The sequence below is a fragment of the Pseudovirgaria hyperparasitica genome, assembly GCF_010093815.1.
Source record: "Pseudovirgaria hyperparasitica strain CBS 121739 unplaced genomic scaffold EJ05scaffold_3, whole genome shotgun sequence".
NCBI classification, from domain to species: domain Eukaryota; kingdom Fungi; phylum Ascomycota; class Dothideomycetes; order Acrospermales; family Acrospermaceae; genus Pseudovirgaria; species Pseudovirgaria hyperparasitica.
This window is the reverse complement of record NW_022985551.1, coordinates 784,307-811,049: the sequence shown is the minus strand read 5'-3', so window position 1 is coordinate 811,049 and position 26,743 is coordinate 784,307. Positions and strand designations below refer to the sequence as shown.

Sequence of the window (26,743 nt, the reverse complement as noted above, 5' to 3'; positions counted from 1 at the left end):
TTCGGTATGCTATGTCGCAGGTTTTGAGTTCGACGATCCCGTACGGAGCTTTTTCGTATCGTGGATGTTTGCGAAATACATTCATTCATTCAGCTTGTAGATGAGCCTCACAGTGACGTTGCGTGATATACATAGCCAGCAGTGACGCAGAAGTGAGCGGAAATCTGGTATACACATATAAAAAGACTCGATCTGTATACTTTTGTTGTTTCAACATCGCAACTTTAAGATAACGATTTTTCGAGCTTCTTTTTAAACCATTTCCCCTGATCGTTCGGTCAAAGACCACGTTTAAATTTAGTTTTTTTGCATTATGGCGGTTATAACATCCCCAAATGGATACATCTTCTACCACTACATCCCCACACAGCCCGGCGCAATCGTCGTCGCCGTGTTATTCGCCCTGGGCACACTGGCCGTACTCTACAGGAGCATCACCACACGCACGGCCTTCGCAATCCCATTCATCATCGGCGGCCTTCGTGAGTCTCCCCTTTATCCTCAACCCGCGCAGATATCGTCAGTCTCATCTGACACACCCTTCGCAGTCGAAGTCCTCGGTTACATTGCGCGCGCCCTCGCCAAAACCACTACATCCACACCCCTCCCGCCTTTCATAATGCAGAACATTCTCCTACTCATCGCGCCTGCACTCTTCGCCGCATCGATATACATGACGCTCGGCCGCGTCATACGCAGTGTACGCGGCGAGGCTTACTCACTGATACGTCCGGCATATCTCACGCGTTTCTTTGTGCTTCTTGATGTCGTGTCGTTCTTCGCGCAGGGTACAGGGGGCGGGTTTCAGGCGAGCAGGAACTTTAACAAGACGACTGCGGAGTACATCATACTTGGCGGTCTGGTGGTGCAGATCTTGGGGTTCGGGCTATTTGCGGTAACGGCGGGGATCTGGCATGTGAGGATGAGGAAAGTCCGAACAGCTACAACAGGGGCGAGTGGCAGATGGGTTGGAGTTATGAAGATGTTGTATGTGGTTAGTGGTCTGATTATGGTGAGGTCGGTGTTTCGAGTTGTGGAGTACGTGATGGGCACGGACGGATATTTGCTGCGGCATGAGTGGCCGTTGTATGTTTTCGACGCTGTGCTCATGATGGGAACGGTTGGTGTGTTTGCGTGGTGGTATCCCGGTCGGCTGGATGTGGCTTCTTCTGGCGAAGAGCATAAAGCAGATGTTGGAAATGATGCTTGATAGCAGAAGGGTTGTATTTGGATGGCTTGACAGCTGCTTGGATTCTAGAGGATAGGTGGATTGCGATGCGACTGTAAGAGGAGTCAGGACACGTTGAGTTATGTAGAAACCTCCCTTTTATGATGGTATAGAACTGTTTGGACACCCTGGGACTGGCGTACGTGACGAATCTGAGGAATTGACCTGCATCGAAGCCATATTTGCAGGCTCTGGCCTACGCTCCATCTCTATCACATGAAGCGGCCATGCAAGTGGCGCTTGCCAATAGCTCCCCAGGTGGCCAGCAATGGCGCGTATCATTACAGCACCAGCATCACCGAAGGCCCAAAAGCCATGACATCGGTGTAGCAAGACACCAAAGTATGCGAGAATGACAAGAGCCTCCGGACGATGCTTCCGTAACATGTCCACAAAGCCGCCCTCTACCTTTACAGAGAACACCGAAGCAGATTGTGGATAATCCTCGACGTCAAGATGGTGGCAGATATCAAAGGAGCATTGAAGGATTTCAATAGCTTGGCGACAGGCTGTGGTACTAGTCTCACTGAGATCAGAGTCGTCTAGAAGCCGGCGCAAAGGATCACATTCGTTGCCTGGCGTAAGGACCTTAGCGTAAGCGTCGAGAACAACAGTAAGAAGGGGCTTGATCTCTGAGTCATGGAGATATAGACGAGCTGGAGGAGTGACAGAGGTGACCCCACGATTGAGACTGAAACATTCTACGAGCCGATCGATGAATGTCTGAAAGTCAGAGCGATAGTTGGCAAGGGTATCAGCGAGAGCATGCCGGCCTAAGATCGCGGAGAAAAGAAACCGAGGAACGGCGGTGGCTCTGTCATCCTTGGGAACCGATTCCGTGAGGCTGGTAAAGGAGGCAACAGCACGAGTCTGGAGTTCTGTAGCGAGGTGTCGGAGATGTATGGCTGATCCAGGATACAAATAAGTCATATGAAAAGCTATGAAAGCAAGAACTTCATCTAGGAGGTAGGGAGAATCGACAGCGCGACGAATGGCAATGTCAATAACGATCCTGTTTGGCCCGCAGATGTTTGGCACTATATGGGCATGGTATAACAGGATCATATGCTGGGACGTAAAGGTGGCCTTGGAATTGAGGTCTGAAACTTCTGAAAATCCAGGATAGCTAGGTAACGATGTGTGCATATCGCCCAATTGCAAAGATGGGTCTGGAGAAGGAACTTCTCGATCGTTAAGCTCAAGACCACTGAGGAACTGATTGGCGTCATGCCTCAGAGAACAGGTCTGAGAGAGGTTATTTGGTGCTCGCTCAGGATCTGATCGAGTGTGTTGTCGACGACTTGGCGGTGGTATCTGCGGGTGCTCCATATCCGCAGTATCGATAACGCATGGTGTACTGTGACTACTCGCTCTGCACTCTGGCGAGAATCCATGAGTTTCATTCGACTGTTGTTCCTGCGCAGCATCCTGCTTCCCCCTTTTTTTCTTAGGCGGTGGGAAGAAACAGATGCGCTCTGCGACTGCACAATTTGCGCACGAGGGCCGACGTTCATCGCAGCGGATATGACGTCTTTTGCATTCAGCACACCCGTTTCGAGACTTCGTATGGCCCCGGCGAGTTTTCGTACGCATGGCACTCGAGGATGCGTAGTCAGGTGACTCGTCAAGGCTAGTCGAGTTGCGAGTCTGTCGGGGCATGACAACAAATTAGCTCTGACGATAGCATCCGTTTGATCACTTCAGGCCAGGCGTATCTCAGGAGGTTGAAGGAGATATAGCGGTCATCAACGTCGTGTAGGATTGCATGAATGGATGTTTGCGCGTCGTGGAATCATGATGGAGGCATCATGACTCTAGGGACCACTACCCCTATATCTATGTGGTTGTAGATACAGTATACGATGTCCTAAGAAACTAAACGCGAAGGCTGTGGTCGAGCTAAGGTGAGGCTGAAGACGATGAGGAAGAAATGTGAATTAATGCTGTTCATGGGCCGAGCTTGGCGTATAATCCGGATTGGTTCTAGCGTACATTAGCTTAGCCTTCGAGCGTGCTAGAATAAACTGAGATGGTCTAAATAACACTCGGGCACGTACCCAATCGGCACGCGCCCGTTCACGAATCCTCTCATCACCAGCAGTTCATCTCATCGGTTTAGAGATATACCAACGAGAGGGAGAAAATGCAGTACAACCCGAACTCAGTAATTTATGCTGGGGACGTCGTTGTACATTTATACCGCTGTACTGTTATATAGCGCCTTATAAGTCTGCTATAGTTGCTATCTTCAAGCCCCCTTGGTCCTTCAACGCGCATCGTCTCGTGCGACTAAACATTGCAAGATTTTTTTTCCAGATCGTTGCCTGTGAGGAGACAAGATCCCCGTCGATGGGCTCGATACGATACTTTCACGGGAATAATTCTTCTTAGGCTTGACCTGTCATAGGCCCCGAGCTCAAGTGGATGTTCAGAAGTTTTATGTACCACTCAAGGGCCTTCTCAAGAAGATTCCTTGGATTCTTCGCCCAGTATCCTTTCCATACGTCTCAGACCTTATCGTGTTCAAGCGATGTCGGCTCAATTGGTCGTGAAAATGTGCCGTTCTAGCACCCGAAGGCTCTCTGAAATGGCTCATGGAAGGCGCCACCGCACCACCAAGCGATTGTAGAACTTGTCGACCAGATGGAGCATCCCAACAAGCTGATCGTTGAATATCGTACTACCAGTCTGATCTTTGTTGCCGGGAGGAAGCGTATACTATATATGAGAGATCACATAGCGCAGTGTAGAAGGGCGCAGTCAATGTTAATTTGACGATAGGAGCCTCGAGCTCGCATGTGTCACTGTAGACATGTTCATCGTCAGGGTAACGTTTATGCTTGGGCACCGCGTGTCTGGACCCAGTTGCGGTCCGGACGATGAACCGCAACATGAGAAAGTGCAGTGCAGCACACATATGAAATCTATGCGTACAAAGTTCCTCTTCCGTCTCATTGCTGTAAACTTATGCTCACGATTCGGACTTGCACGGTCCATACTACATCCGATGCCTGAATTCCCGAGACAATCTTCATATATGTAGTCTCTAGTCTGCAGTACTTCCAACTTCGTTCGATACATCTGTCTCCTCACAAGCTACCCTCGTTGTCTTTCCTCCTTGTCCTAAGTTCTCAGTCGATCGGTCCAGAGTCTTGCCATGGGCCTTGGTATCTTCACTAATCTTGGCTTTTTTGATCGGCGGAGGGTCATCATAAAGTCCAAACGAATCGTCGTCGTCAAGCACACCTGCTAATCCGGACGAGCCGTCACTCGACTTCCGCTTTCTCGTCGTGACCAGGGCGTTAGAACTTTCAACAACGGGCGGCGCGCTGTTGCTACCACTTGATTTACCGGCAGGTTCACCCATCGATTCTGCAGCCTGCGTGGTATCTTGTCCGAGCGAAGGCGCATCATTGGCCATGGGCAAAGACTTGGCTTGTTCATAGAACTTGATTTGATCAGCTTGTTCTTCACATCTTGATTTGTAGCGCTTGAGCTGTTTGTTTAGCTCCTCGATTCTAACTCTTGCCAGGAGCAGTTCGTCCTCGTTCATCCCCGACTCTTTTTCACTGTGGTCGTAATCTCTCTTCAAATCTCTGATTTGGCTTTCGTAGCCATCTCGTAAGGTTTTGGTATGGCTGTCGTGCGCTTTTCGCATCCTCTTGATTATACGGCGTGCTTTTTCATGTAGCTCCTTACCGGTTCTGATTTTTGCGAGTTCCCGATTGAGGGATTTGACCCTGTGTTCCAGCTCTGCTATGACCTTATTAGGATTATCGAGCACAGCAGTCGCATGGTTTAGACGCTGTACCAGACCCTTTAGTACAGCCATGTCATGTTCAGCGGAGATTTCAGCCGTCCATACATTGGGCTGCACATCCGGATCGGAGCTCTCTTCATCTATAGTAGAGTCAGTAAGGCTTTAATTGATACAGGGTGCGGCTTAGAGTTTAGGTCCCTTCATATGACTTACCAGAGCTCGTGTTTCTTGAATCGCTCTCACCAAGCACAGCCTCGTAGTCATGAGACGAGGCAAATCCTTTACTCTCAGACCGCAGAACCCGTCCTCCAGTCGTGGATCTACAGGCTTGCTTTCTAGAAGCTGTAACTGTACTTTTCTCGATCTGGACTTTCGCATCGTGTGCGATAAATTCCGGTGTATCAATCCCGCCAGGGGCTTGACGAACTGAAGCGTCCTCATCGCGGCCATGGAAGGTCCCACGAGGAGACACTAGGTCGAGATCATCTGAAGGGACGTCAGACTGTGTACCTAGCTATTGATATTGGCATCAGGATGTCCTCACCTAGCTGCCCCTCTTCGATGAGAGGTAATTTCGTTGACGTTTTGAGCGCCTCAGCCTGGGTTTCCTCAGGAACATCTGCCGGTTTCGGGATCTGACCAATGACTTGACCTTTTGGTACGACTTTGCGGTTCTCGCCCTCAAAGGTATCTCCAATCACTGTTGAGTTTTGTCGTGTAAATCGTCGAGGCGGCTCCATTGGTTGTTCTGCAGATGCAGCTTCTGCGGCACGTTCTCTATCTATAATAGTCGCTTTTGCGGCCATAGATGTACTATGGGTAACGGAGGTCTTTCTCGGAAGCTTTACTTTCGGAACCTGACTACTAGCTCTTCTCTGTCTGCTGGAGTCATTTGATACGACCTTCATGTCATTCGGATCTGATATGGTGGCCGAGTGCGTGCGTTTCGGCGCCATCTCCGTTGCGATGTGCTGTGATGGATAAAATACAGAACGATGAAGCTTAGTGGTATTTCGAGATAGCGTACGTGTATAGGAAAGGTATGTATGTCGCAAAGTAGCCACAAGAAAGGTCGCAAGAATATGGGCAAGAACAGATGATGACCTTAGCTGAAAAATGGGGCTTATATAGATGTTCATCTGGTCTTGTGATGAATGGAACGCGAATAGAAAGAAATTTATTGTGCTAAAGATGAACAATAGCACGTGTAACAATTGAACGAGGATTCTTCCTCCTGAATATGCTTGTTTCATATGAAGAGAAGTGAATGATCCGAACGAACACGCCTTATTCATGCTCGCATACTCGACTAGGTAGGGCGAGACCTTGAAAGACCACCACAATAGTCCTATGAAGGGCTCTTTGACCCATGATTGAAAGGTTGAAAGAATAAATGCCCTTGTTATACGTTGCTGTCATCCCGAATGGTATTCAGGGTCTAACAGCAACCTTTACGATAATCTGAGAAAAATGGTACCAGTTTGAACAACCTCATGATTTGCGACCTTTGAGTGCGTAAAGACACAGAAATTGTGTTAGGTTTGAACCGGATGGAACTCCAAGTGATGCTGAAAGTGGCTCAACGTTTGATGATTCACTTCCACTGAGTGCGCCGCTGGGGGTGCACCAAACACAATGTGTATCCAGGGCTGTGCATCACTCTATCCGTTATCGTAGGACCTATTAGGTATGCACCTTGACGGAAAAGAAGTTAAAAGATTCATCCATCGAAGCCAATGAGAATATAACCCGTATGAGGACTAGCGTCCTATCGCCATCAACTTCCAGCTCTCAGGCTCGCATCGAAGCAACCCCGTTTAGATCAACAACAGCGGATTATCCGCCCACCAGGAATGAAAATGCGCATCTCCCTCAGCGCTCTCGCCCTCGTCCCAACCCTTCTCCTTGCCGCCCCCCAGCCTCTCACAATCTACACCTCTCCCGTCTCATCCACAAGTAACACCCCGGCGACTCTCCTCACACTCAATTACGACCCGACGACCCTATCCGCAGAAATCCTATCGTACAACCCCCCGAAAGATATTCCGTCTGGTGACCCGAAAGCCACATCGTCCCCATTGACTCGAATTTTCCTCAATAACCCCTCCTCGTCACCGAGCGTCGCAACCTCGATCCTATCCTTCTCGCCCACCTACCAAAAGACGCTCATACTGCACGTCGATGACGCCGGCGAAATATACCACATCGGGTTCGCGACATCTGGTCGTGGCGTGCAGTCACCCCCGAACAAGGCGGGAAATGGAGAGAACGACCACAGTGCGGCGGAAGATGAGATATTGGTTGAAGTAGTAAAGAAAGGTGTTGGGCCGCAGGTGCATTTCAACAAGCCGGTGGTCTTGAATAAGGAGGGAAAGGTCGAGGGCAAGGAGCCAGAGAAGAGTTTCATTCAAAAGTGAGTTGTTGATGAGCATCCCAGTGGTGAATCTGTGCTAATGAGTGATACAGGTACTGGTGGGCAATTGCACTATTCTTGTTGATACAGCTTGTGGCGGGAGGTGGTGGTGGAGACGAGAAGAAATGAGGCGATACCCGGTGGTAATATATGGATCAAGAGAGGGTTGCAAATAGTATGAGACGGTGTAGAGGAAGGGGTCACATTGGACCTAGACAAGAATCATGTCGCTGAAACGTGGTCTCGAAACTCTCAAGGAAGAAATGGCGCTCGGCGCTCTAGAATCTTCTCAAGTATGGTCTACAGAATCCGCGAGGAATGAGTATAAACCAATTGCAATATCCACCAGCGCCCTAGAAAATGCCACCCAAACAGAATAACGCCTGCATGACAAGGTGTCAACGTATACAATACTCGCTCCCATGCAGCCTACGACACGCTCAAATGCATCAACAACACTTCCCACCTTCCTTCGACCTGATCCTTTCCATATCCGCTTGCCACTCCTCTTCAGTTGTGCCCCCTACCGCCGGGGTGGTCGGAAAGCCCAGCCAACTTCGCCGTTTATCCCCCATGCCCAATCTAAAACTCCCACTTCCCGCACCGGGATGATCAAAGTATCCGTTGACATTCCCATTGATACCGGGAGTCATACCAGAGAACAATGCCACGTCTTCTTCCATCTTCTTATTTCGTTGCTCGACTAGCTTCCGCGTTATGACCCTGAAGACTTCTTCCACGCCCTCCCCATCTTTCGCACTTATCTCGTGACAACAATCCCATCCAACGTCTTGCCCCCAGAATCCGCTGCTGCGGTTACTCTGTGGTGACGCAAGCGCGGCATTGTCGTCCTTGTCTCTGCCTTGCTGTGCTTGTGTTGGTGGGAAAAGGTTCTCTGCGACATATGCGATGCAGCGCTCGAAAGGCACTTTGAGGAGGGAAGGGTCTCGCGCGACGATATCGCTTTTTGTGCCGACAACGTGAAGGATGATGTCGGAGCCGAGGTTAGCCTTTAGTTCTTTGAACCAGCGGCCCATTTCCTCGAAGGAGGTTGGGTCGGTGATGTCGTAGCAGAGAACAGCGGCATTAGCACCTTCACAATATACTCATTAGTAGATGTGGTGAGGTCCATCAGGATGTTTTTTTACCTCGATAGTAAAGCTTTGATATACTCCTGAATCTTTCTTGCCCTGCAGTGTCCCAGATTTGTAGACGTACAATGGTGGATGTATCTATGTCTACTACCTTCTTCGTCAAGAACGATGCGCCTATGGTGGACATTGTCGTTGGTGGTACGAATGCATTTTTGACATATCTGTGCACGAGGGATGTCTTGCCGACCCCTTGGCTACCAAGCACTACGATTTTGGCTTCGAGGTCGTTGTTCATGGTGGTCGTCTATAAGGAGAGTATCGTGATGCGGATGTTGAGTCTATCGATAATCAGGAGAACGCAGAGAAAGCTTGATGCGCGTGTGTCTCGTGTTGTCCTGTCGCGACGCCCGGTGACGGAGGTGGAATTAGGAGAAACTACTGGTCATTCGCCGATACGGGATGGAGGCCTGTTGTACAGGAATGGCTGACAATGTTGGACGTGAAGGAGAGCACGGTCATGGCGAGAGGAAGAAGAACGAAGAGGAGAGATTGCTTGTTTGGGCATGAAACATGTTGGGAGACATTGTTTGGTGTTTACTTTGCGGATTAAAATGACATCTGCAGCACGTGCCAGGATCCCTTCGCCCAAGGCTGCCCGACGCTATGGATGGAGCGCCATGGATTAGTAGGATCGCAACACCATTCGTCTATCACCAAATTTCTCTCACCACTCCAACGGCGCTGAAATTCTTTCATCATCATTTGAGCTTGCAACTCAGGAGTTGAGCCTTTTGGCGCTGACGAGGGATTGCTCATGCGGTATTAGTGGCTCTAATAATACAACATGTCGCGGGCGCACCTACCAAGAGACCAGAACATCCACCATACAATCATTCACTGGCTGACTGAGCAAATGACAGACGAAGTATAGCACTCTCTTTAATCTCCTCACCTCAAGGCCTCGATATATTCAGGGCTCGAACATGCTCTACCCGCCAGTCTTCGGCAATCACCTGGTGTAGATTCTGACTTTCTGAGTGTCGCACGCAAGTGTTCTCACCCTCAGTCCAAGAGGATTCCTGCAGGCCTCGCTATCCGTATTCGTAGAGGATCATCGTCCCACTCCATAAGGTTATCTACAAACCCCGACCACTTTTGTAAGCCGTGTAGAGTTCGCGGGGATTTATGTTTCTACGCACCAGCTTGTAGTATTCCTTATAGTGTCGGAAGATGTCTCTCACTCGGAGAACTCTGAAGCTTGTTGAATTCAACCTTCCTTGGCCCTTGGCGAGTGGCCAAGTTACACGAATTGTACCATGAACGTTCTAGGCAGACTCAGCTTTACTTTTTCCGACACCTCATCCGCCGCCCCGTCACTTACCGGCCGCTCTCTTCCGGAACTTCATGTCCGCCCTGTATGCGCTAGATCCATGCGACTGGGATCGAAAACTATCGAACCTGAGAACGAATATGATGGCCGAGCTTTCAAGATCGGGAAAGCTTGCATCTGACATGCTTGGTATACGATGATTTGGTCACATCCGCCTAGGAACAGTAACAGCTTGTCCATGTTTTGCTGACAGGCGTGTCGTGTTCGTGTCCTAGAACAGTGGATCAACACTGCGCCTCCGATATAACAAGGGCTTGACTGAAGCTTGTCGTATCCGTGTCTGGAATCATGTCATGCATATTCAGCCTAATGGCGCTGCTCGTCGTCGTCTGTAGCGTAAGCTCACATCGAATGAATCCTATTGGCCACGAAGAAGTAGTCTAGGTAACGAAATGACTGTTCGACATCATATCAGTAAGTCATTCGGCTCGCATCGAAGTGAAAAAGCACAAATGTTCTGGCCAGATCATGTTTCATAGTGATAATCTGTCCAGGATTTTCCAGACAATACATTGCAACGTCCAACGACCGGTGGGTCCTAGATCGCTCGCCTCTGTAAATAAATCGGTTGTCACTGTTTACCACGCTCATTTGAATACAAGCGGCCGAGATTCAATGCATGATATGCGCCACTGTGCCGGAAAATGAATCTCGGCTCTGATATGGCAAAGCTATTGACCTATTCATGCATGATCTGGTTCGTGATATAAGGGTACGTTTCGCTCCGTAAGAATGGTACAGACCCCCAAACACAAGATCCCGCTGTCTGGTACGTTCTAAACTTTGTTATAACAAGCATTCACATCAATCTCAACCTCTTTGTTTATCTCGCATTAGGCCATTATGCGCTCTAAATCTACATTTCTTATGTTTTCCCTCTTAACGCCATCTGCGCTTTGCTTTTCATTCCCCCAGACCTCAGATATCACCGCATCTATCTCCAACATCTTCAACCGTTCTGGCGGTACCAAATGTCCTGCAATATGGACCACTATCTCCCTCGATCTGACCAAATCCTTCCTCGCCAACGGTCAATGTACCGACCTCGCTCGCGCTGCTATCCGCTATGCTTTCCACGACGCCGGTACATTCAGCCTCAAACTACCCTTTACTGCTCCAGCTGCTGGCGGCGCCGACGGCTCTCTCCTGCTCAACCCCACCGAGATTTCTCGCCCAGAGAACAATGGTCTGCAGGATTACAACAAATTCATCGGCGATAAATTCACTCTATACAAACCACAGGGCGTCGGTGCTGCAGATCTCATCTATTTCGCCGGCAATCATGCAGTTGTGACATGTCCCGGGGGACCCTCAGTCAAGACCGTCATCGGCCGCACCGATTCATCCACCGCATCGCCCACAGGTGTCATGCCGCCCGGCTTCGGCCCAGGTTCTGACCACGACAGCTTATTGAAGCTCTTCGTCGACAAAGGCTTTAGCGCAGAAGATCTCGCCGCACTCGTTGGCGCACACAGCACTTCGAAGAACATTGCCGAAACAGCCATCCCCGTGGGTGCGTCACAGGATAGCACGCCGGGCGTCTGGGACGTCAAATTTTACGCCGAAACATATAACCCCCCACAAGGAGTAGTTCGATTTGATAGTGACATCGCGCTGAGTAACAAGAGTACGGCCGTGGGAAAGAAGTTTGCGGGCTTTGTCGACGGGCAGGGCAAGTGGACCGGCAAGTTTGCAGATGCCATGTATCGATTGTCTGTACTGGGCGTTCCGTCTGGGACAGCGAAGAACTTTGTGGAGTGTACGGATGCGTTGCCGAAGGCTGTGAGTGTGAAGAGGGATATCAGGGGTGCCGCGATCAATGCGCGGGCCGTATGATATAGGATGTTTTTTGCTTTCTGACTTATGTCCTTATGGTATATCCATCTGGAGCAATTTATTTATATAATCAAAAATGTCAATACATACATTCAGCAGATAACATCATGTATAAATCTATAAGTTATCTTCACGAGTATAGGCGATGAAGAATAGAACATCAGGCCCGAGTGTGCGACGCTGTACTGACTAGATTGGAAGATAGGTGATTGAACACGCGTACGAGTGCCAAGAAAGTCAGGTTCTAGGAAACGACGCATCGTCACTGAGCCGGAGGCAAAATCCGCATTGAACCTGAGCGTTTCATGCAGGCGCTGTACCTCACCTTCACTTGCGAGTACATTCATTGTTGCTCGCCTTGGAGCCATGATGTTGGTCGCTGTATAGCTTCGTACTTAAGCGCCAGCACACGTGGCGTGTCTTCAATCTCTGACACCGCGCCCCAATATTCTTACCATTATGGTCATTCGCAGCATTCCGATTCGGCTGAGTCGAAACCTTTCCCGGTCTCCTCTTCCTCGCTGTTGCAGGCTGTTCGTCTCGTGTGCAACTGATATAGAGATCACGGAAAAAGACTGCGAATTGTTCGAGTACACTTCTGGTCGTTGGATGTACGTAGCAAGTCGTGATGAGCATTCTGCAGATCGACCAACTTTCCAATGACAGATTTAACGAACATCTCCGTTTGGCCGAACGACAGTTATCTTTCAACGTAAAAGAACTTCAAAAGGCCGCCGCGGAGTCCGTGAACCAACCATTTTCTGAAGTCCGAAGCTTTCGCAAGTTTGCTGAAGGCGGTTTCAATCGCGTTTTTGAAATATGTATGAGAGATGGAACATCTGTCCTCGCACGACTTCCATATCCGCTGACGCTGCCGCGACGTCTGGCAGTAGCAAGTGAGGTCGCAACCTTAGATTTCATTCGCAGCTATGGCATTCCTACGCCTAGAGTCCTGGATTATTGTGTGGAGATCAATCCCGTTGGCTCTGAGTATATGATAATGGAAAGAGTCTCGGGAACAGCTATTGGAGACTCTTGGTTCGACCTCTCTGAGAAAGAACGGCTCAAAGTTCTGCTCCAAATAGTGGAGCTGGAAGCGAAGCTTTTTGCCCTCCAATTACCAGCTAGCGGGAGCATATACTACGCCCGTGATCTATCGCCTAACTGCCCAAAGATCTACATACCTAATTCTGATGGCCAGCTGTGTATAGGACCATACGCTGGCGAGAGTTGGTGGTTCGGCGAACGTGGAGATCTTGATATTGACAGGGGACCTCGTAAGTCCTACTCTAAGACTATGTTGTTTGACTGTTCTTGACACCCATAGATACTCACCCTTCTCATGTCCTTGAGGCTCCCGCAAAGAAAGAGTTAGCCTGGATCCGGGCATATGGACGACCCCGTTATCCCTTCGATCGCGCATACAGGGGAGTTTTCGACTATAAAAAGCAGGATCCTAAGGAGCACGCAAAATCTCTGGAGACATACATACGCCTAGCGCCATATCTTGTGCCTCCCACTTCCGAGCTTAATTCTCCTATTCTTCGACATCCTGACCTCCAACCGCATAATATTTTTGTTTCCGAGAGTTTCGACGTTACTGGCCTCATAGACTGGCAACATTCCATGGTTCTCCCAACCTTCCTCGTTTCCGGTATACCAAACTCGTTCCAGAATTACAAAGACAAGGAATCTCTGACATTCATCCCGCCGCGACTTCCAGATGATATCGAAATCATGGACATGAACGAGCGTGACAGAGCTCTGGAACAGTTTCGTCGTCGTCACGTACATTTCTATTACTTGGGCTTCACACAACGATCTAACGAGCTACACTGGCAAGCCATACAGCAAGAACCGAGTCTATTGAAACGGCGGATCTTTAATGACGCGGGCAATCCTTGGGAAGGACTCAATCTCACCCTTCAGATGGACTTTGTACGAATACTGGAATCCTGGGACAAAGTGCCTGCGCCCAGGTCTGATGGAGCTCTCCCAGCGTGCCCTATTGTGCTCGAAAAACAAGAGATTCAAAAGCTGATTGCACAAGATGAGTTGCTACGTGAGGCTGACGCCGAAATGGAAGGGATCAACGAGCTGCTCGGCGTGGCGTCCGATGGCTGGGTATCGAATGAGAATTTCGAAATTGCAAAAGGAACATCAGAGTCCTGCAGAGGACAAGCGTTCGATGCGGTCGCTGATGACCCGGTTGAGATGGAGATGACAGAACGCCATTGGCCCTTTGACGATTGGAATGAGGACGAATAGCAAGATGAACTGTACATTGTAACCCTGTTGCTGATTCTCATCTTCTCGCATATTTTGAATCTTCTCCAGGTCTTTCCAAACAGCCAGTGGAATCGTACCAATGCCCAGGGCTAGCTGGCTGCTTCTTGTATGTCATGGAGGAGGATGTCCAGTCAGGTTTAGACTCTTGTCTCTGAGCACATACGCGTCTCTCGGGATTTGCGACAGTCTCAAACCACTCATAATGTTCATAGGCGATCTTCATACATCACCTTTAAGGCCAACTATCTGAACTGGGGTGGACCATAAGGTACGTCTTGCAAGAGTATCTCGAGAGCCAAATGTTGCTTTGATACAACTAAGTCTACCGTTCACTTCAAAGTGATCGTTTGACGTTTATCACTCTCTCTGAGAATGCCACCGTACTTATCAACACGGTGCAAATAGCCACCATAATTATCGTGGTACATCAAGCCATCAACGTAGGTCTCACCGATAAGGGTATACAGTCCATCATTCTCTTGGCGAACAATGTATGGTGTACTTGCACCGGAGATGAGGCAGACCTGATCCCCTTCTAGAACATCCTCGGGTGCAAGCCCCACAAACCCGCTTACAGAAAGCGTTGGTCGGCATGGGCGGAGTCGTGTCATTACACGCACGTACCAGGATACTTCATCTGAAGGTGGCTTCGTTGGCATATGCTGGACTTTCCACGTCTGCAGAATTGTCTGATAAGCCTCTAGAACCTTTTCTCTAGAATGCTCGATACAACGATATGCTATCGCGATCTGAGAAGAATGTTTCTCAACAGCATCATCTTTGATCCGTGGCGAGTCTCGACAAAGTGATCTAATGCCATTGAGGTATTCCAGGCCTTGACGAGGATGGACTCGAGACAACCAATCGGGCGCCCACAAGCCTTTAGTTGTCTTGATTCTGTCGACCAGGATACATTGCAGCGTGAGGTGCCCGCACTGGTTATCGACCTTCAATCCTTCAATAGGAGGTCCTGATAGGCTGCCATATATATTGTCATCGAACGGTGGATCATTCGTCCAAGGCCAAAAGGTTGGGCTCTGCCAATCTGGTACCCAGGACGGAAGATTGCTAGGGCGAGGAGCACGGCATAACGCGAGCATATTGATTCTTCCCTGCTGCAGGAACCTTTCGGCAAGTAGTGTATAAACTTTCTCGCAGGTCGAGGAATAATCTGGGAAGAAGTGGAACTCATCCGAGTCTGCTACAAGCCCAAGCAATGCAAATATACGATCTCGTGGGTTGGAACAAGACAGATGGTTGTAATCTTCTTCCAACAGGGATGATGTCGAAAGTACACTAAAGAGGCTGCGTGGAGTCGACATGTACATATAGCGTTGGCGCAGCGAACAGACACCCTGCATGAAGCTTTCAGCCGCATGGGTATAGCTCCTAGTGATAAGGTCTATATTTTTCTGATCTGCCAGACTGCCATTACCTTTCAGCTCATTCTTGGTTGATCCAATCTCAGCCAAGGAATCAGAAAGGATATCTCCCGATAACCGGTAGGTTCCGCAGGCTACGATGACATCTCGAGCTACGGCAAACTCCTGTATGACCCAAACTCTGGTCCAGTATACAGAGGAAGCAAGATGAACAAAAGCTCGGCGGACGATGTGTGATTGACCCTCTAAGGATTCAATTACATCTTGGAATGCCACTAAGTCAGGCGTTGCTGTTGTACGGTTACCACTAGTCCTAAAGTGAGCCAGACCTATGGATTCCAGATGCGCGAAAAGTAGCTGAGTACCGTCAATTGGAAGCCCTACCCAAGCTATTACTGAAGTCGCTTGAGCGTATATATCGCGCATATGCCGTACTTGGTGCTCCCTCTCGCTTTGGTCGTTTTGGTTAATACAGATCTGATCGACCCAGACGAAGACATCCCTATGACCTGACGCCTGCCGAATGCTAGATAAAGCATTGTATAGATTGACGCCCACCGACATATTGCGACCAGAAACGTCGATGTCCATATGCTCCCCCTCACCCCAAGCGTAAGACAGCGCGATGTACGATGGGGCATTGTCTGGGGCTGCGTGTTGGAGGGTACCACTTATGCGTGTCTCATTGAACATTTCATTGAGTAGGTTTCGATGCTTCAACTTAAAGAGCCGGAACTCACGGAGCGCATCTTTGGAGCTACCTAGTGGTCTATAAAGTGTCATCTTAAATCGATTGTATGTATCGTGGGCAAAGGTCTTCTCGGGTGGCGGCCTGTAAAGCTGGGACGATATATATAGACCTCGGCTTTTTGTGGGGGCTGAAGTGAAGACGAACCATTGGTCACTTTGGTCTATGGATTTACCAGAGAAAGAGTTGTATAGAAATGGAAAACTACAGTGTGCGCATATTCTTCTAGGCTGTCAGGCCATTGTGCAAGCTCGAGAGTGCAGCATGATCTCACTACCGCTTGGCACTTGTGATAACCATTCCGTACTCTGCTGCAAACCAGACAACGACTTTATGTAGACGATCGAACCACTTGAGTCCTTTGACACAGCCATGGATCCAGTCTTTCGCAAATCGGGCTTCCTGATTGTAGGATTGATGGCTGCGAGCCAGAGGCCAGACCCAGTGTGTGGTTGTCTTGTGTACACCGGTCGTATCAATCGCTGGAGAGCATCATCTGGTATCGTCCCTGGCCCACTCATCATACTACGGCGGGTTATGCGGTTGATTGGAAAGTGGTGCAGATCCGTAATCAACATATCGAACTGGTTCCGTATAAGGTGATTAAAATTAGAGACGTCGGTACCGATATATGTCAGTCGAGTAGATCGGTCGATGGGTGGTCTAAGAAGCTCTGTTCGTTCAATGAGCTCGACGAGGTGTCTGCGAAGATCATGTTCCTTATCATCGTTCTCGGCAGCAGCATCAGTGCTTGATGAAAGGCTCTCTATTCTTTTCTCATATGAAGAGATTGCCGCACTGTACAAGACGACGATGGAGATGAAACGAGCCGTGATTTTGTCTTGCGGCGAAGCCTTACGTGAGGTGTACATAAGTTATCACGTGATCTGTAAGTTGTACACGGAAACCCAATCTCTTGGGCATCACATCGAACTTTTCGTGAGTGACAACTGAAACATGATCCTGCTTGCATACAGTATATCAATAGAAGCCCCACAGTACCACTATCGTCACTTGCTTATGTCGATCTGGCGAATCCATTGTTAGCATGTGTAGTCACGTGTGCAATTCCAAGACACGGCTCCACTTACCTGTTCTTTTACGTCTTTCCATCTTCATGAGTGATGCTACCACCAGATATTCCATCAAGGGCATTAATACCATCTCGATGTTTCACAAACTCTCAGAGTCAGCCATGTGGCGTTCGGCAATCTATGTTTCGTCTCTGACCAATGGCAAGCCGGCTGTTTATCGTCGCATATCCACTCACTCACTCGAGGCCGCCACGCCGAAGTCATCGTGCGTCTGACAAATAGATGTCACGTGCCGAAATGCCGTTTACGTATTTGATCGCATGCTCGATGTCGTAGCTGGTCATCAAACCTGGGAGCGAAACACCAATAATTTCACCATGGACACCCTCGACCTGGTCATTATTAATGGTATTTGTGTGACAGCGTCCGACATTGCACCTTATGATGTAGGAATAAAGGGTGAACGAATAGCGATTCTCGCTCCATCAGGGGCTCTTGCGGATGCGAAAGCTGCGAGACGTATTGATGCTGAAGGTGGTTACGTCATGGTACTTACCAGTTATCCAGAGGCCTTTATTTCGCTAATAGCAGCGCAGCCAGGTGGTATAGACTGTCATGTGCATCTCCAGGAGCCAAGTATGTTTGGGAAGGGCTCATCGGCTGATACCTATGAGACCGGGACAAGATCCGCTGTTGCAGGAGGAAATACTACCATTGTCTCCTTTGCGCCACAGCAATCGCACGTTGAGTCCGTCATTGAAGCCATACGCACGACTCATCAGCTTGCCAAGGGCAACTGCTACTGTGACTATGGCTTTCATGCGCTCGTTGCCAACCCGAGTCCCACAGCATTATCAGAATTCCAAAGTCTGGTAGAAACCGAAGGCATCACCTCCCTTAAGATATACATGGTCAGTACTAAACCTTTTTGAACCGAAATGATACTGACTATTCCAGACATATGCAGCTCTGCAGTTGCGAGATGATCAAATTTTATCAGTTTTGCTGATGGCCCGCCAGAACAAGATCCTTACAATGATCCATGCCGAGAATGGCGATGTGCTAGACTGGCTCACCACTGAACTGGTGGCTAGGAAGCTATATGCTCCCAAGTATCATGCTAACTCCCGTCCCCCAATTCTCGAGTCAGAAGCTACGAATCGAGCAATTGCACTATCATCGCTAATCAATCATACTCCAATTCTTCTGGTGCATGTATCTGATCAAGAGGCCGCGAAACGAATACGCAAGGCACAGAGCTGTGGGCAACCGATTTTCGCCGAAACCTGTCCTCAATATCTGTTCCTCACCCGAAATGCTCTCGACAAATTTGGATTCGAAGGTGCAAAACATGTTTGCTCCCCTCCTCCGAGGACTATTGCAGACCAGGATAGGATGTGGACTGGCCTTCACAATGGCACATTCTCGTTGCTAAGCTCAGATCATTGTCCTTTCCGCTTCGATGATGCGATCACAGGCAAGAAGTCTTGTGTTACTGAAGATTTTCCTGTTGGAAGATTCAGTCACATTCCAAATGGACTGCCTGGCATAGAGACTCGCTTACCTCTTGCGTTATCATTGAATGCTGCTGGTAAACCCAAGATTGCTTTGACAAAGTTTGTCGAGGTTACGAGCACGAATGCTGCAAAGCTTTATGGACTATATCCTCGAAAAGGAAGCATGCTCCCAGGTATCTCAGATGCTGACTTAGTGATCTGGTATCCCGATGGCCATATCCACGGTACAAAGATCACAAATGACATACTACATCACGATGTTGACTACACACCATATGAGGGTCACATAGTCCACAATTGGCCACGTTATACGATCCTAAGGGGCAAGGTTGTCTGGGATCGTGATAACGGCGGCATTGTTGGTGAGAAAGGCTTCGGGATGTTTCTGAGAAGGGAGGTCAGTTCTATGCCCGGAGTCTGGGATACTGTGGAAATCAGCTCAGACTTTGACGTCGAGCAATTGTAACACGTGAAGGCCCCGATCTTTAATTCGTCTGTATTCCTTTCCCTAAACCATACGCCACATGACTCGGGTGATCAATTTTTATATTACTCGCACTGCCTCGTCACGATATGAGAACCGACTGCTGCTGCTGCGTTAAAGTTGCACAGTAGTGATCAGACTACGCTAGATACTTGCAAGTATGCAATCCAAAACGTCGAGCTGAGGGTTCTCGCTACTTACTCTGCAATACGAATAGTGGCTATGATACACCAAATCGCCGGATTGTCGAAAACATTGACCAAGATACTTTCATAGTGCTCAGACTCCATCGTTATAGAATTCCGGCATTGATAGCTTTCAGCTTTCCTTCATGAACCTCTTGGCTGCAATCACATCACAGTTCATACCAATAGCGTGGAAATCTAGCACCATGCATTCGACTTCACGACCACTACCGAAGGACATCTACACCCCTCTCCCAACATTCTTCCACGTAGACGAGAGTCTCGACCTAGAGTCTTTGTCACGCCACGTCCAGTACACCGCAATGGCTGGTTGCACACCCGTCGTATGTGGTTCCGCCGGCGAAGCGCCACACCTGTCCTGCGAAGAAAGAATCCCGATCATTCAAACAGCACGCAGTGCCCGTTCGTCGATTACCTTGGATCACATTCCGGTCATAGCAGGCGTCGGCGCGCCCAGCACCCGTGAAACAATCATCTTGGCTACACAAGCATACAGTGCTGGCTCAGATTACGCTATGGCCATTGCGTCGGGGTTTTATGCCAGTGGGCTGGTTAAAAGACGAGCTGCAAGCTATCAAATGCTATTTCTTGGACGTAGCGGGGTGTAGTCCGATTCCGGTCATCATCTATAACTCCCCTCCTGTGGCGGGTGGTATTGACCTCCATAGCGATCTTATCGTTGATGTTGCGCGTCAGTCGCCAGATATAGGTTGTGTAAATTTGACATGTGGGAGCGTAGGTAAGATTGTGAAGATTAATGTTGTTGTTCAGTCTGACCATTTCATGAGTCTAGATCCGAGATCGAAGCCGTGCGAATGCTTTCTTGTTATTGATGGGTTTATCGACATACTGTTGCCGTCGATTGTCTCTGGCGCTGGTGGGGTGAGTTATGTCCCCGAAGAACGAAAACTGATGGGCACTAATCGTGAAAGGCAATATCTGGTCTTCCCAACTTGATCCCTGTAATTCGCTGCCATACACTTCAAATTGGTTTACCAAAGCACTAACACATTCTTCTAGCACACATGCAACAGACTCTGGGAGCTCTGCTTTTCGAAACCCGGCACACCGCAGTATGCAGAAGCCCAAAAGCTTCAGGGCTAACTAGCCCTCTTAGAAGACTTCTTTCAAGAAATTTTCGGGACAAGTCTGAGGCTCAACTCTAAACAAAGGTCCTAACGATAAGTGGTTCGCTGGCCTGAAAATGCTCTTGCACAAACGCTTCGGCTGCAGCCCCTGTCCACGAAGGCCGCTCTTGCCGAGCTTGGAGAGCGATGCTGGCAGATGGTTAGCAAATTCAGTACCGAGATGCTCATTGAAAAACGAAGAACAGCTTTTAAGTGCATCTCCGTGTGACACCCGAACCTTTGTAGACAGACAGACGTCACTTGTTTTCGAAAGTCGTGACAGCTTATCTGAAAAGGAACTGCACAGCAGAAAAGATTAGATCAGTTTCAGCTCAGTACTACTCACCAACCGCGTGACACCCAAGGTCTGACATGTCAGCCTGCGATGGGAGTTCTTTGGATCGAATGCAAAGACCCTACTTCGATCTCAGAGTTAGCAGGAGTATCATACCACCTTTGGGTAGTCATCAGGTAACATGCCATGCTGTTCTAATCTCAGATGGAGACTGTGCTCATACATATCGAATGATTCCCTGGTAGTTGCTCAGATCGAACGTTCAGGAGGATAATTAAGGCGTATGAGGGAAGAGGGTCAGAGGTTTCACAGGGCCACAGTATGCACAATGTCTTCGTGCTCCATCATTATAGATAGAAACATGAAACAAAGGCAGTCGGTGTTAGCTCATAATTGGGGCCATTGCTTATGTTCAGACTTCGTAGCTTGCCGATTACTTACCCTGTCGTAACGCCAGGATGCTGGTGAAGTCCCTGTGTAGAATGCGATTTACACAAGTCTATTGGACTTGCAATGCTAGGTCATCATTCTTGGGACACTTAGGTGCCTGGCTTGTGCTTGAGACGTCCCCGGAATAATTTTCTAGTACTGTACTTTACTTCTTAGTCTGTCGATATGAGATCAAGATACTGTTCATATCGATGTTGTGTCCCATGGAATAACTCTATGAATATTTCCAACCATGGCATGCTTATGAGAGGGTCTATAGACGAGTTTTCCAGATTTGTTCTCGAGAGTAAGCGGGTCGCGCGTATTCATGAGTAAAAATGGCCTCAGCAGACAGACACCATAGATCGAAGTATGGCCGAGTCTTCGAAATCTTCATCATTAGTCTTCATATATATGCTCAATCTAAAGGCGGAGGCGGGGTCTTCAAAGAACTCGCTGATTATCATCTCGCTCTTCAGAGATTGACAATAGGTTGGTGCCTCTCTGAATCTAGCCCATGGATAGGACTCATGTCGTTGACCTGACTATTGTCCTAGCGGCCTGTCAGAACATGAATTCCCTGTCTAATACCCTGCTCAAATTGTTCACAGAAGAGATTTTCACGCCTTCTGTAGGCTTACACTGGAAAGCTTCAAGCAGTAAGAGGGACTTGTGTAAAGAATTATTTGTGCCACAGCCATGAGAGCCAATGAGTAGCCCTGATGCCACTTCTCAGAGGGTGTAACATTAATGCTTGATAGAACGCCACCGAGAATGTTCTCGATTCCCAGAATTACATACTGATGGAGCAATGTAGGAATGCACTATAGATATTGTACTTGGCCCAGGTTCCATATGCTGGTAACTATACTGACTGCAGCTTTTGCAATCATCCTTTCTATTCCTTCTTACCTGATGAAAGATCTCTTTGTGCCTTTCTAGAGATTATCTCAGCCGCCTTTTCCGCGAAGGCGTAAACGGCAGTCAGAATATTCCCTCGTGGAATTATCGGCAAGATACTGGCGTCGCAGACTCTTACGTTCTTTGTGCCATACACTATCAGTCGCTCATCGACAACGCCACATAGATCCTCTCTCATCATGGAACAAGTGCCACACGGATGGTAGTTCGTCGCTGCATTGACTGGAAGTATGTTCTTCGCGTCCTCTAGCGACAAAATCGGGTACGGAAAGCTTCGAGGTAAGCGCTTTCCATTCTGCTTAGTTATAGCAGTGAATGTGGGCCCTTGGAAGAGTCTCTCTACTAGACGCAAATGGCGAGCCAGGATTTCCGTGTCAAGTGGATGAGAGAGATAGTTGAAGCAGATCTCCGGATGATGCCTTGTCCCAGACTTAATATGGCAACTTCCTCGCGAGAAAGGATGGGCCAGCATCGCGACGACCGTCACGTAGTTGCCATCGACATAGCGAGGAGTGTCTTTGGGTAGAGAATCGGTGTCTCTATGACGTTGCAGCGGCAGCATGAATATAGTGGCAGTCGCTTCGTTGGGACTTTCAATTGCTTTCTGGATGACAGAATACTGGGCTTTTAAGCTTGGGTTGTGCTCCTCTTTAACATGACTCTCCACGATGTTAGTCAGTATTTGTGTCTCCGATGATGTTTCGAGCATCTGTAACGGTGTGAAAGCAAAACTATAAGCCCCCCCTTCCGACAGCCGCCCTCTACGATTCTGTTCGTAGTCCATTGATGCAGCATTCCGCTCTTCGGGATCCCTCAGTGCTTCGTCACGAGTATGAACTCCTTCACGAGTTTCACATGACAGGCCACAGTTAATATGGTCTTGTAGGTTCTCTCCGACTCCCGGAAGTTCGTACAGAACAGGAACACGTGCAGCAGTAAGAATCTTTCTGCAGCCTATGCCTGATCGTTCCAATATAGCTGGAGATTCGAAGACGCCTGCACAGAGGATGACCTCCCCGGTTCTGATCAGATACTCTTGCTCCTGGTGTGTGTAGCGCACACCCTTAGCAACGAGTTTTCCCTCCGTGTTCAAATGCTCATCGAACACAATCCTATCAACTTTGGTGGCGGTTTTTAAAACCACATTGCCTCGTTCCAATGCAGGTTCCAGGAATGCTGTTCCTGCGTGACTCCTTTCTCCCTTAGATGAATCGATTGCATTGGTGACAGTGACAGCGCCGGCGGAGCTCTCGGTGAAGCCTGTAGGCTTCGTCGCATGTCCAAGTTCTTCAAACGCTTCCATCCACCGAGATTGAAGACTATCCAGAGCACGTGGGTATGAAACTTTTATATGATCCAGGAACTCTACACTCGCATGCAGTCTCGACTCAGAGCTTTCAAGCTGCCATCGCTTGTAGCAGTCTCTCATGCCTTGTGAGCCCCAGTCTTCTTTCGCTGAGTGTGGTAGAAGCTCTTCCACTAAACGATCTTGCCACTCATGATTAGGGAATACCACACTATGGCTGTTGATCGCACTGCTACCGCCAACTACCTTCCCTCTCGGGTGTTTCACTATTCTATCGTTTAAGCGTGGCTCCGGTATACTGTTGTACTGCCAATCGTAAACAGGATCTGACATAAGTGATGGGGACAAGCCAGGCGTTTGTATCTTTGGATCATCGCGAAGATTCTCGCCGGCCTCCAGAACAAGAATCCGGTGGTTGGGCAGCTGCTGCGAGAGACGTGACGCAATCAAGCATGAAGCTGAACCGGCTCCGACGATTACGAAGTCGGCCTCTGAGGCAGCACTCCGATCTTTAAAGTCTGGCATTGTTTGATATCGTAATCTGTTAGATCATGAAATGGATCACTAGATGCGACGTTATCGTGTCACCTGTCATCCTTCTGTTTCGCCGCCTTCGCAAGTTTCCCCGCTCCTCGCGCCCGAAGCTGGACTTACTAATCCAGGGATCCGGATCTCACCTGGGTTAGATAGATCGTCTGTAGAGCACTAATTATGAACTTTTCCATGATATCATAAATGTATAAAGATCTTTTATCTAACTTGACACATACCTAGGTATATGTAAGCGGTATCAGCTGCACAAGTCTTGACCAAAAAGCAGTATTTCATTCGCTGCAAGTACTACCACCAATGTACAAATTGGACAATTAGTCTCTGTCGCCTGCGTCTCTTTGTCAACGATAGATAACAGTTGAGCGGTAGGGATGTTGTTATACAAGTAGAGACCAATTCTGTACCATCAAAACTGGTGCCTCTGTAGTCATTAGGATGGGTTAATGGGAACGCCATCCGAGGCTGAGCAGTCTAACACGCCTGTCAGTAGCTCTTCTAGCATCTCAGCGATATGTCTTGAACTGGCACGTCTCTTTTCCAGTTGCGTACTGCCCACAGTTTCTACTATCAACACCTCTCTCAAGACCATTTCGAGGATTCCGCTAAGAACCTCTTTTGTTTTAGGTGTATCATAAGATGTTTCACAATTGGTTAAGAGTTGGCTGATTTGCTATTATGGTACTGTAAGCTAGATGTGCAAAAAATATTACGAGGGAAGAAGTGTAAAATGTGCGTAACTTACGTCGATGACTGTGTCTTTCACTCTGGTTTGCCGCATCTGCGAGATGGTATCCCTCCTGAACTCGAAGAAAGCCTTGAAGATCCACCACATTGGTCGTATTCGGTAACATTTCAAACTGCTTTGTAACCTTTCTGAACGACTCCGGGTGTAATAATGACTTCCCTGAGTCCGTTTGGTGCCTATGAACACCACTCAGTGCCTGCGCAAGGCCACAAAATTGCTCGCTGAGCTAGATTCTAAGGTTACTGTAATTGAAGCTTTCTGGGTCATATTTTTTCCAGTATTCGACGAGATCGGCTTCAGGAAATACTAGGTAGTATTCATTTCAATACTCGAAAATTCCAAGAAATGTTACAATGTGATCGTGGGAAGGCCTTGCCTGACTGAACCTCTTCAAGATGCCCAACTCAAACTCAAAGGCACTCTTGGACCTGTGAGTATTTTTTGTGTCTTTGAGTAGACGTTTGACTGCAAAGATGTCGTCACCCTGCTAGTGATGTTAAAAGTCTTTCAACCCTTTCAGAAGCATGCTGCTTACAGTTTCATCTTTGACTCCATAATGAACTTCAAAGTTCTGAGTTCTCAGACATATGACAGCCCGGAGGACATCACTTGATCCGCTGAAGTGAGTCGGCCTTGCACTTGTAAACGGTAGGATCTCATCGTCATGAGAGTACTTAGGTTCAAACGGTGAAAGGGTCGAAAAGTTGCTTACCACAACTTTCCACTGCTCTTGCTCGAAGCTCGATACTGCCCTCTCGGTTCAGTCCTTAGATACGTCAGTCAAATCTCCAGACTTCGTCTTCCATCTTTTCGGTGAATCGGTATTGGCAAGCGGCAGATCCTCATCAGATACTCCACGCTTCAAAAAGGACGTAATCTCCCAGGCCGCTGCATTAGGACTAGCACAGCAAACACCTTCGTATAACACTTGGGCTCTGAGCGACAAGAGCCTGGAAACGGCGTGCTTCCACATATGCTGTGTGCAACGAAATCGGTACTCTCTATACTGTTGCTATAGAAGAAATTACGGAAAAGCTGGGAGCATGATCTTCCCACTTCGCGCATCGAATTTTCTATCTCAGCCACGATAGCTGACTGATGGTGTTGTAATCTCATATATCTTGTGTCCACGTAGAATGTACTGCTTTTGGTAGTTTCCTTGTGGACACTCAACGTGAAGAGCAACTCTCCTCAGCACATCATACAGGCTACATTGACTGACATTAGGATCATTCATTGAGCGATTGCTCAAGTCACTCGATGATGAGTCCGGGAGACTGATGATATTGGAACTTTTCATTTTTGGATTGTGGATCCTCGTTGCTCTACTGAGCCGAAGGTTCACACTGAAGAGATGGCATTGATAGATATTCGACTTGTCAGATCGGAGAGGCAGGTAGATTGGGCCTGTAACATTCTTTCCAGTGTGGATGCAATTCCTGTATCTTGTGCGAGGCTGCGAAGGCATGAGACGTGCTTAGACATACCGCGATGTCAAGTCCTAGGATCAGAAGGCGACAAACGTTTCCGCGTGTAACTCACATAACTAAAATATATCCGTCCGTAACCTTTTCAGTGCAACTCTTGGCACGTGTTACGCGCGTAATACACACATTTTCTCTTATTCTTAAACTTATATTTTTTCTAATAACTCTAGAATTAAGACTCTAGGAAGTTTCTTAGTTATATCTATATATACTTCTATATAGTCTGTTGCTTTCTATATTAAGAAAAAAATAAAGAAAGAATAATAATATATTAATTAGTTATTCTAAGAAAAGCTCTATTTATAATTCTAGTTCTTAAGTATAGGAGGGGTTATAGGAGGGGTAACTTCTAAAGTACCGAGGTATATAGTAAACTTATAGAGAAAATAGAGATTTTCTCTTCTATCTATCTCTTTAAGATCCTTTAGTCTTTAAAAGAATTTAATAAATATTCCTAAGATATAAATAGAAGTATATAAGATCTTCTAATACCTTCTAGA

At 48.1% G+C, this 26,743-nt stretch overlaps 13 protein-coding genes across 13 annotated transcripts; 6 read left to right on the top strand and 7 right to left on the bottom strand.

Annotated features, from left to right (window-relative positions):
• Nucleotides 1-232: 232 nt before the first annotated feature.
• On the top strand, nt 233-1,268 carry EJ05DRAFT_246383 (putative RTA1 domain protein). The gene has a single exon (XM_033740114.1). It carries the CDS (start codon nt 314-316, stop codon nt 1,208-1,210), a length of 897 nt encoding a protein of 298 aa, XP_033603372.1. The 5' UTR covers nt 233-313; the 3' UTR covers nt 1,211-1,268.
• EJ05DRAFT_246382 (uncharacterized protein) lies at nt 1,269-3,135 on the bottom strand. The gene has a single exon (XM_033740113.1). The coding sequence runs from the start codon at nt 2,885-2,887 to the stop codon at nt 1,328-1,330; it is 1,560 nt and encodes a 519-aa protein (XP_033603371.1). The 5' UTR covers nt 2,888-3,135; the 3' UTR covers nt 1,269-1,327.
• A 936-nt stretch (nt 3,136-4,071) lies between these two features.
• On the bottom strand, nt 4,072-6,562 carry EJ05DRAFT_246164 (uncharacterized protein). The gene is made up of 3 exons (XM_033740111.1): nt 5,533-6,562; nt 5,202-5,474; nt 4,072-5,128 (listed from the first exon to the last, which is right to left on the bottom strand). Exons 1-3 carry the CDS (start codon nt 6,281-6,283, stop codon nt 4,275-4,277), a joined length of 1,878 nt encoding a protein of 625 aa, XP_033603370.1. The 5' UTR covers nt 6,284-6,562; the 3' UTR covers nt 4,072-4,274.
• A 285-nt stretch (nt 6,563-6,847) lies between these two features.
• Nucleotides 6,848-7,530, top strand: EJ05DRAFT_497488 (uncharacterized protein; the record flags this gene model as incomplete). The annotated part of the gene is made up of 2 exons (XM_033746544.1): nt 6,848-7,401; nt 7,455-7,530. The coding sequence occupies 2 exons, from the start codon at nt 6,848-6,850 to the stop codon at nt 7,528-7,530; spliced, it is 630 nt and encodes a 209-aa protein (XP_033603369.1).
• A 285-nt stretch (nt 7,531-7,815) lies between these two features.
• On the bottom strand, nt 7,816-8,945 carry EJ05DRAFT_246220 (P-loop containing nucleoside triphosphate hydrolase protein). The gene is made up of 2 exons (XM_033740112.1): nt 8,550-8,945; nt 7,816-8,494 (listed from the first exon to the last, which is right to left on the bottom strand). Exons 1-2 carry the CDS (start codon nt 8,788-8,790, stop codon nt 7,851-7,853), a joined length of 885 nt encoding a protein of 294 aa, XP_033603368.1. The 5' UTR covers nt 8,791-8,945; the 3' UTR covers nt 7,816-7,850.
• Nucleotides 8,946-10,407: 1,462 nt separating this feature from the next.
• EJ05DRAFT_246082 (heme peroxidase) lies at nt 10,408-11,947 on the top strand. The gene has a single exon (XM_033740108.1). It carries the CDS (start codon nt 10,729-10,731, stop codon nt 11,719-11,721), a length of 993 nt encoding a protein of 330 aa, XP_033603367.1. The 5' UTR covers nt 10,408-10,728; the 3' UTR covers nt 11,722-11,947.
• A 233-nt stretch (nt 11,948-12,180) lies between these two features.
• On the top strand, nt 12,181-13,989 carry EJ05DRAFT_434941 (uncharacterized protein; the record flags this gene model as incomplete). The annotated part of the gene is made up of 3 exons (XM_033741679.1): nt 12,181-12,332; nt 12,388-12,998; nt 13,049-13,989. The coding sequence occupies 3 exons, from the start codon at nt 12,181-12,183 to the stop codon at nt 13,987-13,989; spliced, it is 1,704 nt and encodes a 567-aa protein (XP_033603366.1).
• Nucleotides 13,990-14,164: 175 nt separating this feature from the next.
• EJ05DRAFT_246115 (HET-domain-containing protein) lies at nt 14,165-16,274 on the bottom strand. The gene has a single exon (XM_033740110.1). It carries the CDS (start codon nt 16,173-16,175, stop codon nt 14,340-14,342), a length of 1,836 nt encoding a protein of 611 aa, XP_033603365.1. The 5' UTR covers nt 16,176-16,274; the 3' UTR covers nt 14,165-14,339.
• On the bottom strand, nt 16,275-17,344 carry EJ05DRAFT_246085 (uncharacterized protein). The gene has a single exon (XM_033740109.1). It carries the CDS (start codon nt 17,010-17,012, stop codon nt 16,374-16,376), a length of 639 nt encoding a protein of 212 aa, XP_033603364.1. The 5' UTR covers nt 17,013-17,344; the 3' UTR covers nt 16,275-16,373.
• EJ05DRAFT_473497 (D-hydantoinase) lies at nt 17,268-19,324 on the top strand. The gene is made up of 3 exons (XM_033743412.1): nt 17,268-17,722; nt 17,771-18,085; nt 18,132-19,324. The coding sequence occupies exons 1-3, from the start codon at nt 17,552-17,554 to the stop codon at nt 19,155-19,157; spliced, it is 1,512 nt and encodes a 503-aa protein (XP_033603363.1). The 5' UTR covers nt 17,268-17,551; the 3' UTR covers nt 19,158-19,324.
• A 242-nt stretch (nt 19,325-19,566) lies between these two features.
• Nucleotides 19,567-20,485, top strand: EJ05DRAFT_497482 (aldolase; the record flags this gene model as incomplete). The annotated part of the gene is made up of 4 exons (XM_033746543.1): nt 19,567-19,988; nt 20,050-20,263; nt 20,314-20,343; nt 20,402-20,485. 4 exons carry the CDS (start codon nt 19,567-19,569, stop codon nt 20,483-20,485), a joined length of 750 nt encoding a protein of 249 aa, XP_033603362.1.
• A 1,325-nt stretch (nt 20,486-21,810) lies between these two features.
• Nucleotides 21,811-24,062, bottom strand: EJ05DRAFT_449146 (alcohol oxidase). Its single transcript, XM_033742327.1, has one exon. It carries the CDS (start codon nt 23,982-23,984, stop codon nt 22,131-22,133), a length of 1,854 nt encoding a protein of 617 aa, XP_033603361.1. The 5' UTR covers nt 23,985-24,062; the 3' UTR covers nt 21,811-22,130.
• Nucleotides 24,063-25,078: 1,016 nt separating this feature from the next.
• EJ05DRAFT_508142 (uncharacterized protein) lies at nt 25,079-26,224 on the bottom strand (the record flags this gene model as incomplete). Its single annotated transcript, XM_033747985.1, has 3 exons — nt 25,079-25,240; nt 25,292-25,503; nt 25,843-26,224. 3 exons carry the CDS (start codon nt 26,222-26,224, stop codon nt 25,079-25,081), a joined length of 756 nt encoding a protein of 251 aa, XP_033603360.1.
• Nucleotides 26,225-26,743: the final 519 nt, after the last annotated feature.

Excerpts from the sequence above, each read along its gene's own strand:
- EJ05DRAFT_246164 (XM_033740111.1), bottom strand. The coding sequence starts at position 6,283 with ATGAATAAGGCGTGTTCGTTCGGATCATTCACTTCTCTTCATATGAAA. Across the intron at positions 5,475-5,532 it reads CATCGAAGAGGGGCAGCTAG|ATGATCTCGACCTAGTGTCT; the intron begins GTGAGGACATCC and ends ACGTCCCTTCAG. Across the intron at positions 5,129-5,201 it reads TTCAAGAAACACGAGCTCTG|ATGAAGAGAGCTCCGATCCG; the intron begins GTAAGTCATATG and ends ACTCTACTATAG.
- EJ05DRAFT_246085 (XM_033740109.1), bottom strand. The coding sequence starts at position 17,012 with ATGTACACCTCACGTAAGGCTTCGCCGCAAGACAAAATCACGGCTCGT.
- EJ05DRAFT_246082 (XM_033740108.1), top strand. The coding sequence starts at position 10,729 with ATGCGCTCTAAATCTACATTTCTTATGTTTTCCCTCTTAACGCCATCT.
- EJ05DRAFT_246382 (XM_033740113.1), bottom strand. The coding sequence starts at position 2,887 with ATGCCCCGACAGACTCGCAACTCGACTAGCCTTGACGAGTCACCTGAC.
- EJ05DRAFT_246115 (XM_033740110.1), bottom strand. The coding sequence starts at position 16,175 with ATGACACTTTATAGACCACTAGGTAGCTCCAAAGATGCGCTCCGTGAG.
- EJ05DRAFT_246220 (XM_033740112.1), bottom strand. The coding sequence starts at position 8,790 with ATGAACAACGACCTCGAAGCCAAAATCGTAGTGCTTGGTAGCCAAGGG. Across the intron at positions 8,495-8,549 it reads ATCAAAGCTTTACTATCGAG|GTGCTAATGCCGCTGTTCTC; the intron begins GTAAAAAAACAT and ends TATATTGTGAAG.
- EJ05DRAFT_473497 (XM_033743412.1), top strand. The coding sequence starts at position 17,552 with ATGGACACCCTCGACCTGGTCATTATTAATGGTATTTGTGTGACAGCG. Across the intron at positions 17,723-17,770 it reads CTGAAGGTGGTTACGTCATG|CCAGGTGGTATAGACTGTCA; the intron begins GTACTTACCAGT and ends ATAGCAGCGCAG. Across the intron at positions 18,086-18,131 it reads CCTCCCTTAAGATATACATG|ACATATGCAGCTCTGCAGTT; the intron begins GTCAGTACTAAA and ends TGACTATTCCAG.
- EJ05DRAFT_246383 (XM_033740114.1), top strand. The coding sequence starts at position 314 with ATGGCGGTTATAACATCCCCAAATGGATACATCTTCTACCACTACATC.
- EJ05DRAFT_449146 (XM_033742327.1), bottom strand. The coding sequence starts at position 23,984 with ATGCCAGACTTTAAAGATCGGAGTGCTGCCTCAGAGGCCGACTTCGTA.